Source organism: Antechinus flavipes, chromosome 4, assembly GCF_016432865.1.
Source record: "Antechinus flavipes isolate AdamAnt ecotype Samford, QLD, Australia chromosome 4, AdamAnt_v2, whole genome shotgun sequence".
Classification (NCBI taxonomy): Eukaryota; Metazoa; Chordata; class Mammalia; order Dasyuromorphia; family Dasyuridae; genus Antechinus; species Antechinus flavipes.
In genome coordinates, this window is record NC_067401.1 from 429,509,912 (window position 1) to 429,525,035 (window position 15,124).

At 39.8% G+C, this 15,124-nt stretch overlaps 1 protein-coding gene across 1 annotated transcript in view; it reads right to left on the bottom strand.

Annotated features, from left to right (window-relative positions):
• Positions 1 to 797: 797 nt before the first annotated feature.
• Positions 798 to 15,124, bottom strand: part of STYXL2 (serine/threonine/tyrosine interacting like 2) — a 34,877-nt gene continuing 20,550 nt past the window's right edge. Inside the window, exons 4-6 of the mRNA XM_051999031.1 lie at positions 9,300 to 9,531; positions 7,493 to 7,710; positions 798 to 4,024 (exon numbers count right to left, since the gene is read on the bottom strand). Of these exons, the coding sequence (XP_051854991.1) occupies positions 1,188 to 4,024; positions 7,493 to 7,710; positions 9,300 to 9,531 (3,287 nt within the window). The 3' untranslated portion in view covers positions 798 to 1,187. The remainder of the gene's footprint in view (positions 4,025 to 7,492; positions 7,711 to 9,299; positions 9,532 to 15,124) is intronic.

Genomic DNA, 15,124 nt, shown 5'->3' on the forward strand with positions numbered 1-15,124 from the left:
ACAAAATTCTGAGTTGCATGAGGGTCCTTTTTTTCTGAATATAAGGGGGTGTGGTGGGTAAAGCACTGGACATGGGGTCAGGAAGATTTCTGTTTAAATCCTGCCTCAGTAGTTATGAGAATCTAGGCAAATCATTTAGTTTCCATTTCCATTTGGCAGAATATAGGGCCTAGAGTCAGCAAATCTCAACTTCATGAGTTCAGATTTGACTTCAGATACTTGCTAGCTGTTTGACCCTAAGCAAATCACCCTGTTTGTATAAACATGAGATAGTAAAGGAAATAGCAAATGACTCAGTATCTTTGCAAAGAAAACCCCAAATGGGGTCATAAAGAGTTGGATATGAATGAAACAATCAAATAACAACAAAAATGGGGATAATAATAGTACCTACCGGCCAGGGTTGCTAAAACTTAAATAGGATATTTATAAAGCATTTTACAAACCTTAAAGTGCTAGATAAATGATGTCATCATCACCTTGATTGATCTCTATGGACTAGACTCCTTCTGGTCTCTCCTTTAAGTTCTATCTTAAGCTATTCTTTGAAAATCCTTAATAGCCTCCTGTAACATCTACTCTATCTCCTTGCCAATACTTCATAATATTTCCTCTTTTTCTATCTCTCTAAAAAAGGTCTTTCTATATTTTATAGCACAATCTTGGTACTTAATGGGTCTATTTTGATGGTGACATGATGGTGCAGCTAGGTGAGACTACTGAAAAATTAAATTGATGCTATTTAAGGAAGTCCCCCTAATATTCAACAAAGAGCTAAAAATAAATACAAGGTGAAAGAAGATTTTGGCAGAGCCCATGTTTAATGAAGATTCACTACATTAAATAAAATGCAACCAGAATTCCCTGCTAAGTGGTCTGCCACAGAAGACTTAGCTTCTTCTTCCCTCCCTAAAATTCTATGGAGCTATAATACCCAAGGTACAGCTTCACAGCCACACTGATTGTAAGCATTTTTCTTCACATAAAACAGCAGGGACAGCAGGAAGTTTAGTTCTCTGTCATCCAGATATTCATTCCCCAAAACCTGAGCTCAAAGACGTAGAGCATCAGACCAGGGGAAGGCTGCCTCTTCCCAAGAGCCAGACGTATTTTTCTGGCTCTGTTTCCAAGAGCCAGAAACCATTTGTCTGGCTTAAACAACATCAGTCGACCATGTCCTGCCCTCCTTACTCTTCCCGTCTTCTCTGTAGCTTCGTTTTGGTTTCTTCTTGCCGACGTCTCCAGGCAGCAATAATGGCTTCATCATCCTTCTCTTCCTCATCCTCGTTGTCCGTGCTTCTCCGATACTGGAACCTTCTCCCTGACGCAAATCTTCCTTCTTCAGTGTTTTCTATTCTTTCCCTCTCCCCTTCCTCATCAGACCTCATGAAACTCTGGGTGAATTTCCTCTTGGCTCCAAATTCAGTAAAATCGGACTTGGATGACTCTTCGACGTCTTCCCAGTCGTGGGTTCTAGCCCAGCTCCCTCTTCGCAGCGGCTCGGGGGACTCCTGTCCCTGGGAAGGTTCTGGGCTCCTTTGGAAGAAGTAAGGCTCGGGACTTTCTTCCCTAGAGCTCGAGGTCTCCCTGAATTTGGATCTGGAGAACTTGTACATCTCCCTGTCCTCCCTAGTGGAGGAAGAGGAGAATCGCGAGGTACTCCTCACAGAGCTGCCGTCTGACTGGTGATGGGAGGAGCTATCTCGCTCCTCTGACCGGGACTTGGACATCCTGTAAGTGGACGCTTCGGACTCCACCTCCCGGAGAGTGCTGGACCTGGAGTATCTTTCCCCGGAGCTCCTAGACCAATCTCGTTGTGGGGGAACTTCTCCTTCCGGCTTGAGGCCACTAAGCCACTTATTAATACTTCTGTCCACTTCTAAGTTGGCCACGTGGGCGCTTCCACGGCGATCGGAGATAGCTAAAGAGGAGGAAGAGGACAGAGTTGTCTCGGGCTTCTGAGATTCACTCCGAGAAGAATATCTGAAGCTCCCTATGGCACTATCAGTGTCTTCTTCCCCGACATCTTCCCCCTCCTCCTCCTCTTCTTCCTTTGCCTTCTTCTTCTTGAACAGGTGGCTGCGTTTATTGTCCGAAGCGAGTTTCTCCATTTTGTACTCGGACATCTTCTCCCTGATCCCACTTTGCATCTCCTTTTCTTTTTGTTTCAGCTCTTGCAGGTTAACGTCATCTGCAAAGAGGCTATAGAGAGGCTTACTCGTTCCTTTCCCTTTTCCCCCGATTGCTTCGGTTCTTGAGCTCGCCGTACTACAGGACAACACAGACTGAGCGTCGGCGCCGGCCCTGTCCTGGGGACGAGTCAGCAAGGAGGCACCCAAGGATCGGACACTCTGCCCACTGAGGCAGGACGTTTGATCATCTCCCACGCCATTGCCTAGAGGGGTGGGCTTCATGCTCGCGGTAGAAGGAGGGCGAGACAGAAGCAACATTTCATTTTGTTTTTGAGCGAGGGTCTCGGTGACCACGTTAGCGATCCAGTTCTGAATGCTGGCCACAGAGATGGTGTCTCCCGGTCCCACCGGCAGGTTGGGCAGAGGTATGGTTGGCAAGGAAGCTGAGATATTGCTTGGGGCCTGAGACAGGCGGGACCTGTTGCTCTGCATGCTCAGCACGGAGCCCGAGTCCCCATCAGCGTTGGCCGAGGTAGCAGAAGACCACAAAGCAGACAGGGGGATGCTTCTGCTGGTGGCTGTGCTCTCAGCATCCCAGCTATCCATGGACTGGCTCTCCTCCAGGTTCTGCTTGGTCCTTTCTAACAGCTCCAGCCTCCTTTGCTTTTTCTTGGTCAAAACCGAGTCCTCCCCTTTACTGAGTTCCACCACTTCATCTTTGTTTTCATTCCCTATCTTCTTCTGGTGTTTTAATTTCCAGGCCTGGTAGGCTGTCAGATTGACATCTGAGAGGTTCTTCTCCCCTTCGGTGCCTCCTTCGCCTTGTTCACTACTGCCCTCTCCTGCCTCCGAGTCCCTCTTGTGAAATCCAAACTGGATTCTTTTAATCTTCCACCGTTCTAAGGCCGTCAGCTTGTCCTTGTTCCTTTTGCAGAAGTTATAGAAGGAGCTAGCATCAGAGGCTACGCTTTCCTCATCATCCTCCCTCTCTCTCCTCCCCATCTCTGAATCTGATTCAGCCTCCTCCCGTCTGCTCCTAGAGTGATATCTCTGAGATGCTTCCTTCTCAATCTCCAGCAGCCTTTGATTCCACATGTCCCAGGTGCTCTCGGAGGACTCTGAGTCGGAATGCTTTCTCTGGGTCCGCCTACGGCTGCTGAGCTCCAACTGCTGCTTCAAAACCCGGATGTCGTGACTTAGGGTACTCTCCGAGGTGCTGCACTCACTGAATGTGCGCCTCCTGCTTCTCCCAGAGAGGGACTCTCCATCTGTCCTCCCTTCTTCTTCCTCTTCCTCCTCCCTAGACCATCTACGGGACCTCTCTGTTTGATACTTCTCATTTCGGCTTTGCCACTCCTGAATGACCCTCTCTAGGTCCTCCTCAGATTCTTCTCCTCCTTCCTGATCCAAGGACGTTGACGGCTGTCCATTCCTAGCCTTGGGGAAACCTTGCTTCTTCCTCCAGTCCTTATACAGCTTCTCTTCCTCTTCCTCGTCAACGAGGGTGGCAGGCTTAGAGATCCTACGAATGCTCCTCACAGAAGAACCACTCAGGGTGCTGGCTGTATCTTCCTCTTCCTCTACTATGATCGAGTGAACTCTGGCCCCAAACACACTCCCTGTGTCTCCTTCACCCGCTAGTACAGAATTGCTGTCTCCTTCATCCTCGTAATCCCCTTCCTCCCTCCCATAGTCCTGGTCGCGCTCCTCCATCAGCTTCTCGTTCAGCTCCCTCAATTGCTTCAGGAAGCCATCATTGGGATAGATGGCACGTTTCTTCCTCACAGTCATTAGAGCTTCTAGGATGGTCATATGGTGGAAGATCATCAGATAAGCGACCACCAGCACAGCTGATCGGCTGATTCCCATTTCACTACTGACCAGGATTTTCCCTGAAAATAAAACACAAAGTTTAGCCTGGTTTTGTCAATGGGAAGAGAAGACAATTCCTCAGAGAGAGAGATGTGATTTTGTCAACCTCTCTCCTTTTCATAATCATTTGCTTATGTCACAAATATTAAATAAATAATGAAATAAAATGGATTCTATGAGATTCCCCCTTTGATGCAAAAAGCAATTGATCACATATTAATTTATTACTTCTTGTTCTGACTCATTATATTAACATTCTAAACCCAACTAAGGTACCACCTCATATGCACAAGCTTTCCTGGTACTCTTTCATTGGTGCCCTAATCCTTTTTTGCTTATATTTATTTATTTATTTGCTTATATTTATTCTTATAATTGTATTATATACTATATGTAGTTATATATATACTTAAATTTATAATGTATATATATATATATATATATATATGTTAGGGATGGGAGTGGGGGTGGCAGAGATGGTAGTAAAGAACAGGCAAGAGTCACAGATAATGCAGAAGTTAGCCATGTACCCAAGAGCATAGATGTCAAAGCAGAAGTGGAAGGGGTTGGAAGGAGGGAAGTTCAATTTGAGTTATGTTAAATTTCAGGTGCTGGAGGAAGGAACAGGTAGAGCTGTCCAATAGGCAGTGGGCAATGGAAGACAACTTCAGGGGAGAGAGTCAGAAGTCATTTCAGAAGAGGTGACCTGTTGCAATGTAACAACTACAATAATAGTGAGGACTATTTTATTCCATTTGACTGGGAGCTTGTTAGAACAGGGACTATCTTTTGCCCTTTCTTTTTGTCCCTAGTATGCTTAATAAATGCTTGTTGGTTTACTAATTCAAAGCTTTTAGAATTTGTGATTTATCACTGTGAGTTTTCCCTCCATCCATGCAAGTTGCTACTTCTCTGTAACAGATGGTCTCTGGGAGTTGCTGTGGTAACAAACTCATCACTGCAGCCTGCTACTTATCACCCTCTCCAAGCTTGGCTAAGACAATTTTTGGACACGCAGACGTACAACTCATTGACAGATCCCTACTCAAAACCTCTCTGGTTTGGTCACACTTGTGAGAGTGGATGTTCTATTGACATAACCTTTGAGAAGGAAGGATCATCTCATTGCTACAATGAGACAGGAGCAGGACGATAATAAATATAACTGCAAAACAATATCGTTTCCCCCAGAAGGCTGTTGTGAGGCAACTAGATGTGCTTATTTCTTCCATCTTTCCCCTTTTCCTTCAAACTGACATTCAAAGAATCTATGATTCTAAATTAGCCATACTTGGGAATTCCATAATATCTTGTGAAGACGGTTCCAGCTTTTGAATGGGAAGGTGCTATGTTACTGAATGAATGTAGTTACTACACCTGACAAAAAGTGACCAGTGTACTCCCTCCCAAGGGAAAGATCAGGTTAGATGTGTCTGATTCCTGCACAGGCAGGAATACTTAGTAATGTAAGTAACATGAGCATCCACATTGCCATCCCCTAGGGGTTGGTCAACCATTCTGGAAAGCAATTTGGAATTATGCTGAGACATTGATGAAACTATCCATAACCTCTGACCCAGAGATCCCACTGCTAAGAAGATATCTCAAAGCCAAAGATAGAAAAGGTTGCTTCTACATTAAAATGGATTATGTGGTGGCCCTTTTTAAATGAGCACTGGAAACAAAGCAGCTGCTCATTAAGCGGAGAAAGGCTAAACCAATTGTGGTATGTGAAAGTCACAGAATAGTACCATTTCACAGGAAATTACATATATGAAAATTCTGAAAGTTGTGAGAAACTGTAAGATCTGATGCAAAGTGAAGTAATTACCAAGAAAACATTACATTCAATGAAAAACACCAATGTCAATGGAAAAGAGGAAAAAAGAAAAAAAATCAGCTATGTAATATCATAAACTTTGCTCTGAAGAAAAGAAAATGCATTTCTCTACCTTCTTTGCTGAGATGAGAGACTAGGGGTTTGGAAAACTAAGAAAGGAAGGAAAGAAAGAAGGGAAGGAAGGAGGGAATGTAAGAAACAAGCATTTATTAAGTGCCTACTAGGCATTATTATATTAAGCACTTTACAAATATCTCATTTGATCTTTATAACATGGGAAGTAGATGCTATAATTATTCCCATTTTAGAGCTCAGGAAATGGACGCAGAAGAGGTCAATTGATTTAATTCATGTCCAGAATTACACAGCTGGGAAATGTTTGAATTTAAATCTTCAAATACTAAGCCCCAAATTTCTCTATATATGGTCAGACTTGTTGGGTGTATTGATTAGTTTTGTTGAACTGCTTCTCCCTCCCTCCCTCTCCTTCTCTCCTTCCCTCTATCCCTCTATCCCTCTCTGTCTCTTTGTTTTTGTCTCTGACTCTCTTTGTGTGTGTCTCTCTGTCTCTCTTTGTCTCTCTGTCTGTCTCTGTCTTTCTTCCACTCTCCTTTACTCTCTCCTTCAACCCTTTTTCCCTTCCTCCCTTCTCCAATCTCCCCCCCATCCCTCCTTCCTTCCTTCCCACTCCCTCTGTACTTCCTTCATCTCCTCTTATTCTTTGTTACAAAGGATGATTCTCTGGGAAGAGGAAAGGTAGAAGGACATATTTTCTTTAAAGGTCATTCAACTCTCAAATTGAATCTTCAAGTGCTTTCCCACCTATAGTTCATGCAGTTACAAACACCTTTCTCTCCTTACCCACATACCTTCTTTGCTTCTTCCTTTCCTCTTTACTCTTCCTACCTAATTCCTCTTCTCTACTCATTGTAGCTGTGAGGCCTTCACACAATCCATACTTTGTCATCCATCTCGCTTTCCTACCAATACTGCCCAAGCACTCCTGGAGCTACAGAAACGTCTATTCCCATTATTTCCTGCCACTCTACTGGAGTTACACTGCAGGTTAGGCCATTGCTGCCATATAAGAAGTGCAAGAAGGAATAAGAAACAAAATAAATTCTTTCTACCTCAAAGCATTGTGACAGCCACCCTCATTTCTACATTGGTCAAAGCAAATAAATAAAAGTTTTTACTACCAGAAAGAAGGGAGAAAGAAAAAGACCTAAAGAAAGTAATTTTTCTTTCCATTAGAAGGTCCTATATCCTGCTCGCTATCCATGACAAGCAATGTTGTCTTCAAAATGAAATCATTGCATTGACTAAAGTCACTCAGACTTTGGCATTTGCCTTATAAACAAGAACAAAGCATGTTGTAAAATGACCCCCGAAATGTCCCTCTTTTTTCAGGGTTTAGAATCTTCCCAAAAGATAGAAAAATCAAGACAAATGATGAAGAGTTAGGTGTGAATGAGCAAAGGAGAGACAGACAGACAGACAGATAATGTAAATCTTGAGTCCTTAGTCTAATGCAAAATATGGTTGCTCTCCAAGAGGCTCAAATGTCTTCCCTTACTATGATTTTTTTCTTCTTATGGATTTCTGAATTACCAGACCCCAGCTTAGCTCAACCTTGAGTTCATCTCACCTCTGTATGTCAGCAGAGCTTCATCAAGGAACTCTGCAGCCTTCCGAAAATGTTGGGATATGTCTACCTCAGGGAAATCATCCACCTCTACACCCAGATACTGAATCTCCAGGCCATTGTAGAACTCTGGTCCGGTGTAAACACCCGTGCCATGAGCTGCATTGAGGATATGTGTGATCCCTAGCCTCTTCAGCCGCCCCTTATTTACAGCCACACTCCTGAAGGAAAACAGAGAAAAGGCATTTTTAGTTAGTGCCAGAGCTAAGGAAAAGTCTAGCCTCATATTCAGAAGAAGTGCTTGTTTTGTCACTGCTTCCAAAATCTTCTAGTTTTGTTCAAAGTCTTGGAGACAATGTTAGAATTCAAGCACATGGGGCCATTGAGAGAAGTTTGAAGAGATTTGCTGATCGAAGAAGTGAGGGAAAAGGAGAGGAAAAACAAAAAGCACTGGTGGAAAGAAATCTTTGAAGTGGATAAGAAGGATGGGTTTTTTGCCCTTGGCTTAAGAGGCAGGCTTTAAGAATAGGAGTTTGTTAAAAAACCCAAGGGCAGGTCCTACTAAACTGGAAGGGTTTCTAGTCAGATTCTGCTGATGGGCTAGCTGTATGTCCATTGTCTAAAAGACCAGACCGTCTAAGTTCAGATATGCTTATTATCAGGTTGATTGAAGGGTGATGCATTTTCCATCTTCAGAAACTTTCAAAAACTATCTACTACATCTACTTTTAATTGAGAGGGATCAGTACCTTCCCAAGTAGAGGAGCACTCACAGGAATGAAATTATGTATACTATTAATATTACTAATAACAATTGGAAGATTAACATTGATACAAAGTTTTATATATTGTGAAGTACTTTTATATACAGGTGGCCAGATACTATGTTATATCATCTCTAATTTCCAAAGAAACAATAGCAAGAATTAACTGATATGATTAAATTCATAGTATCCTTTGTCCGCTTAGTAGGGCTATGGAGGAAGGGGACACAGGTAATTTTCTGATAGAAGTTGGTACTATGTTATAGCATTTATAATTTCCAAAGAAACACTAACAAAAATTAACTGATATGATTAAACTCATAGTATCCTTTGTCAGTTTAGTAGAGCTATGGAGGAAAGGGACCCAGGTAATTTTCTGATAGAAGTTAGTACTATGTTATAGCATCTCTAATTTCCAAAGAAACACTAACAAGAATTAACTGATATGATTAAGCCCTTAGTATCTTTTGTCAGTTTAGTAGAGCTAGGAGAAATGGGACACAAGTAATTTCTGATAGATGCTAGGAAAGAAGTTGGGGGAGGGACAGCATCAGGAAAAGTCTGAAGCATCATGTACTATGCAGGGAAAGTAGGACTTTTGTTGTTTTTCATATAGTCTTTTCCATTGTATCCAATTTGTTGAGACCTCATTTGGACTTTTCTTGCTTTTTCCTTCTCAAATTCATTTTACAGATGAAGAAACTGAGGTAACAGGTTAAGTGACTTGCCTAGGATTACACAGCTAGAAAGTGCCTAAGGTCAGATTTGAACTCAAGAAGATGAGTCTCCCTGACTTCAGACCCAACACTTTATCGATTCTGTCATGTAGTTGCTTGGGACTGGAAAATGGGATTAGATGATGTTAGAGAACACGGGGTACTTGGGAAACAGAATTTCTATAGGTCCATGTTAGCTTTGAAACAGACTATGAGAATGTCTGGACTTATTCAGGAGTCTGACACAATCCCTTGAGGAGCCCTATGGGAAATGGTCTCCATATCCCTCTAGCAGGAGCCCATCAATAGAAAAGTTACTCAGACACTCACTTCTCTGCGATGAAGACATTGGGCCAGACTTCATCCACTTCATTCCAGGGGGCCTCTTGGCGGTCCTGAACCAAAGCCCTCTGGAGGTCCATGACACAGGGGGTGTTATACAGACTGGTATCATCAATCTTCTCTTTGACTCTGTTGTAGAGATCTTCCACCAGCAGTTGCTCTGCAGATTCCAGCATCCCAGGACACACAGTGTCTGCTTTGACTTCCCTTGGTTTGAGCTCTGTCATGGATACATAGCATTAGCAAAAGACTAAAAACTAAAATTTATCTCTCTATCTTTTCCTAGCACCCTCCTCACTCTGGTTATTGCCTTTACTCCTAGGGTCCTTCTTCCTCAATGGGAGAATTTCTCCATTTGAGAAAGCACCTATGACAATCCTATTTATTTCAAACTCATCTCAGCTTTTTCCCCCACTACTATCCCTTCTCTACCCTCCTATACTTCCCCCCTCCAACTTGTTAGCTTTCAGCTATTAATAAAGTGCCTGCATATAGTTAGTAATTACTTATTAAATGCTTTATTGATCTTGTTTATATTTTGGGTTACTACATATTTTTTTTTTCTATAAGGATATCCTATCAATTTGCCCTGTTGTAGCAATATTTCATTGACTTGCCCAGACTATTTGCACTTGGAATATTTTAAGGAGTTTTATGAGGTAGGCTACTTCCCCTACAGAGATCTGGTCTTGACGACACAATATATAAACTTTGTATCAATGAAGATTAATGGTATCCATAATTTCACTCCTGTGGGTGCTTCTCCACTTGGGGAAGCCCATTAAGGTTATCAGATTGATAGATCTAGTAAATATTGTACATGCCACCTATCTAGATTTTGGTAAGCCAATTGATAAATTATCTCATGGTATCCTTGTGGACAACAAGGAAAAATGTGGATTGTAAGACATTATATTGTTAAATAGTCAGCCATCCATAAATGTAAAGCATTGACCTGACTATTTGCAGTCAAGATCACCTTTAGTCAAAGGGAAAAGGAGATAACCACTTAAAACTCTAACAATCACATTCAGAATTTTAACCTATTTTCTCCTTAGTTCCTTCCCGACCCCTAATCCCCTCACCAGTTGCTTTTGCCTAAAATTCTATTTCACAGTATTTTAATTTAACAAAATTTTAATAAATGCTTACTATGTATCAGGAGCTATGCTAAGCATTTCATAAATATTATCTTATTTGATCCTCACAACAACTCTAGAATATAGGAGTTATTTTCCACATTTAATAGTTGAAGCTACTGAGGCAGATCAGGATTAAATGACTTGTTCAGAATCAGTCACTGAGCTAATAAGTGTCTGAGGATGGATTTAAATTCCGGTTTTCCTGACTGGAAGTTCAGGCCTCTATCCACTGTCCCACCAAGCTACCTTGTTTCCTTCCTTTTGTTTAAAGCTTTTAAATTCAGATTACAGTGATCACAATTTAATTCAAGAAACATTTAATGAACACCTACTATGGAATGAATTCTAAGTATTGGGCATTGTAAGACAAAAACAAAGCAATCCCTGCTTTCAAGGAGATTATATTCCCTTGGAGAGAAATAACATGTATACAGCTGAGTATATTCCAAATAAAATAAATTCAAAATTACTTCAGGACAATTGAAGGGATCAAGAAATACTTCTTCTGGGAAGTGACATCTTCTGTGAGCTATACAGAAAGCCAAGGATTTTGCAAGGCAGAGGTGAGGGGGAAGAGCATTTGTAGCTTGACAGACAACCTGTATGGGAAGGCAGGAGATAGAATGTTGTGTATGAGGGGGGGAAAGGTCATACCATTTAACTGGAAAATGGAGTATTAGGGGAAAAGATGTCAGACTGGATAAGATCAAAGGATCAGAGTGTCTTAGATATGGATTCCGAAAGGACTCAGAGGTTATTTAATTCAACCTCTACATTTTATAAGAGAAGAAATGGAGCTGGGACTTAAGTGACAAGATGTGAAACAAGATCTTTTGACTCCAACATACCATACTGTCTTCTGAAAATGGAGCCATGTTGTGATGATTTTAAATCCCAGACAGTGTTTGTGTTTTGTCCAAGATGCACTAGGGTACCACTGAGGCTTTTAAGCAGGAGAGTGAGATGATCACATTCGGAAAACCAACTTAGAGGCTATGTGGAAAATGTATTTGATGGGAAGAAGGTTGAAGGAGGGAGAGAAATTGGGAGGCTATTGTAATAATACAGATGAAAGGTGATGAATGCCTGAACCAGATAGTGGTCAAGAATAGAGAGAATGGGTTGGAGATGGGATGGATGTGAGATGTGGAGGTATAACAGATAAGACTGGACAAATGATTCCAAGGCAACTAGTGGGGGAAGGCAGTGAGGGAGAGGGAAGAATCAAGAATGTTAGTGACCTCAACAGGAATAGGTAAGTTGTCAATTATCATTCATACCATTAAGTGTGAATTTTAAATGTACCCAAAAAAAATCAGAAGGAGGGGAGAGATAAGAGAACACTAAATTTGGAGTATGGAGAAAGTCAGAAAAGGACTTTTGCTTAGGACTGATTCTGTCAATAGCAGCTATCCTCTGGGACTCAAAAGGAATTAAAGACTTTTATGACATTTCCACAAATAATGTTTTAAGGTGCCCATTTTTTTTGCAGTCCCTCCAACATCTGCTATTTCCATTTTTGTCGTTTTACCAATTTGCTGATTATGAGCTGCTTTCATTTGCATTTTTCTTATTATTAGAGATTCAGATCACTCTGTAATATGAGTCTAAAATTTGAAATTTCTTTTCTTAGTCTTGTTCGATTCAAGTCATCTTTGATAATTTATCCTTTGATCTTACATATTTGTTTTTTTTCTCTATATATCTTGACTAATAGATTTGTTTGTTTTCTGCTTTTTTTGCTGAGGTAATTGGAGTTAAATGACTTGCCCAGGGTAACACAGATAGGAAGTGTTAAGTATCTGAAATCAGATTTGAATTCAGGTCCTCCTGAATTCAGGGCTGGTGCTCTATCCACTATACCACCTAGCTGCCTCTGACTAATAGATTTTTAACAGAGATACCTGACAATTTTTTTTCCTATTTGGCAGCTTCTTTCCTTATCCTAATATATTAATTTTATTCACATAAAAGCTTTTCAATTTCATGTAATTAAAATTCTGTATTTTTTTTCTTGGGGAATCATCTTTATTTATTATTTGTTAAGAAGTTTCCCAATAGCCTCATGTATGAAAGATGCCTGATCTAAGTTTTCTGATTCTTTGTTATGTGATCTTTAATATTTAGGCTGCATTTCCATTTTGAACTTATTTTGTTATACAGTATAAATACTGCTTTAAATCTAATTTCTGCCAAAATGCTCTCTAGTTTTTCAGTTTTCTTCCCCAAGTAATTTATATTCTTGGGTTTATAAACACTGGGGTGTTAACTTTGTGCTTCTTTCTTCTCTAATCTGTTTCACTTTTTATTTTTTAATCACTACTAAATAGTCCTAATAATTTTTATTTTATAGAAGTGCACTTCATTCTTATTTTTATGATTTCCCTTGAGATTTTATATTTCTTGTTCCTCCAAATGAATACTGCTATTATTTTGTCTAGTTATTTGCTAGAAATCCACAATTATGTATAGAAGAGGAGAGAGCACCAATCAAATTGAGCAATAAGATTCAAGTTTCGAGAATCTCTCAAACATATAGCTGTTTTGTCAAACTCTATCCTTTTTGCAGTTTAATTAGTATAGGACAAAATCTGTTCATTTAGGGAGCAATTCCATTTATATTACATTAATATGACCTAACCATGAGCAATGAATATCTTTAATTTTTTAAATAATTTTTTTCTTAGGAGAAGAAAAATATTTAATAAGCACTTATTATAAGACAGGCACAATGTGAAGTGTAACTATTTACATAAGTTTGGAGAGTGTTTTAGTAGCTCAACATTCAAACATTTTATATTTGTTTTGAATTGGACTTCCCTTTCTCTTATTTTCCTTTAGCTATTTAACATTTTAACCGAGCTGAAATAAAGGAATAGATGGCATGTTTATTGAATTTGCAGATGACTAGTAACTGTGAAAAACAGTTAATAAATTGGAAGACAGAGTCAGAATCCAAAAAGAAGACTGGGATAAATCTAATACGATGAAATTGAATAGGGAAAAATATAAAATTGTATACTGGGGTTCAAAAAATCAACTTTTGTTGTGCTAAATAGATGGTGAAGCTATAATTCATCTGCAAAAGATTTGAAGTTTTAGTAAGCTTCAATCTCAGTAGAAGTCAGCAGTTTAATATAGCAGTGGGAAAAAAAAAAGAAAGGTGATTCAGTTCTAAAAAGAGGCATAGTTTGCAAAAATGGAAGGCATCAGTCCCACTGTAATCTTCTCTGATTAAACTACTTGAGGAGTATTGTGATCGATTCTAGTTTGGGAAAGGTATTGTTAAGCTTTAGAAAATCTGCAGCAAAGGAACCCAAATAGTGAAGAGCTTTGGCGATATAACATATTAGAACTGAAAAAAGGGGAGAAATTAGAGAAGACAGGAGAAGAGAAGATTCAGGGAGGATATAATAGATGTTCCCAAATATCTGAAGTATTGTCACATGAGAAAGGGATTAGATTTGTTTTGATTCAGAAGAGAAAAAAAGGAGCAATAACGCCTTTGCAGTTATTTCCCCCATTAAACTGTGATCTCTTTGAGAGCAAGGATTGTCTTTTACTTTTCTTTATGGTGACATAACCAGAATTTTTGCACAGTGCCTGGCACATAGTAAGACTCCACAAATGCTAATAGATTAACAAATTGTAAAGAGGCAAATTTAGGTTTGGTGGGAAAAAAAACTTCCTAACACTTAGACTTACCCCAAAATTTTAATTTATGAGGGTTGCCTTGAGACATAACAGGTTTCCCCTCATTGGATCTCTTCAAGCAGACTGGATTTGTAAAATGTGTTGGAGAAAAAAAAATCTTATTTGGTGGATGGTATGGGTTGGACTAAATGGATGTTAAAATGAATTCAAAATCTGAAATTGCATGATTCTATGAAAATGGAAACAGTAGAAAAAATGAATAAAAGGGAAGTAAAGCCCAAGATAGGTAAAGAAATAACAAAAGATCACTTTGCCAATTTCAAAAAGTTCAAGTCTTTAGGTTGCCATTAATTTCAAACATAGATATGGAAAAAAACCTTCAAATATCATCTTGGGACCCCAAACCTCTTTGAGGCTTTCTAAAAAGTCCAGGATTGTATCTACTGTACCATCACACGCCATGTGAGCTACTCTAAGAGGAGATGGCACCAGCAGCTGAAGCAACCAGAAAATATATTATGGAAAAGGTAGTATTAACTGGACGCTTACTAAGAGGAATGGATTGTTAAGAGCTGGAGGTTGGGAGGCAAAGCTTTTAGGGTATGGGGATTGGATAACACAAGTTATAGAGCTGCAGGAGGTAGTATCACTTGTAAGAAACAGCAATTAGGTTTGTATTGAAGAATTGTAAAATGTGTGGATGTAACAGAATGAAAGAAGACTCGAAAGGTCCTCTGGATGAGGAGGGAATGGACTCAAGATGAAGATTGGATATGTATTTCTAGACATAGATAAATTAAGAATTTATTTTTTCTTAATTATACGTATTTATTAAAAGAACTTTGTTTTTCTTTTTTTTCCAGTGTGTGTGTGGGGGGGAGAGGTAGAAGGGAGATATGTCAAATGTTCATGACTTTTAAAAGAATATTAAAATGTTGGAAAAGTAGGAAGGGGCCAGGTTTTGAAAAACATTAAATTGCAACCATAGAATTTTACATTTGATCTAATAAGAGTTAT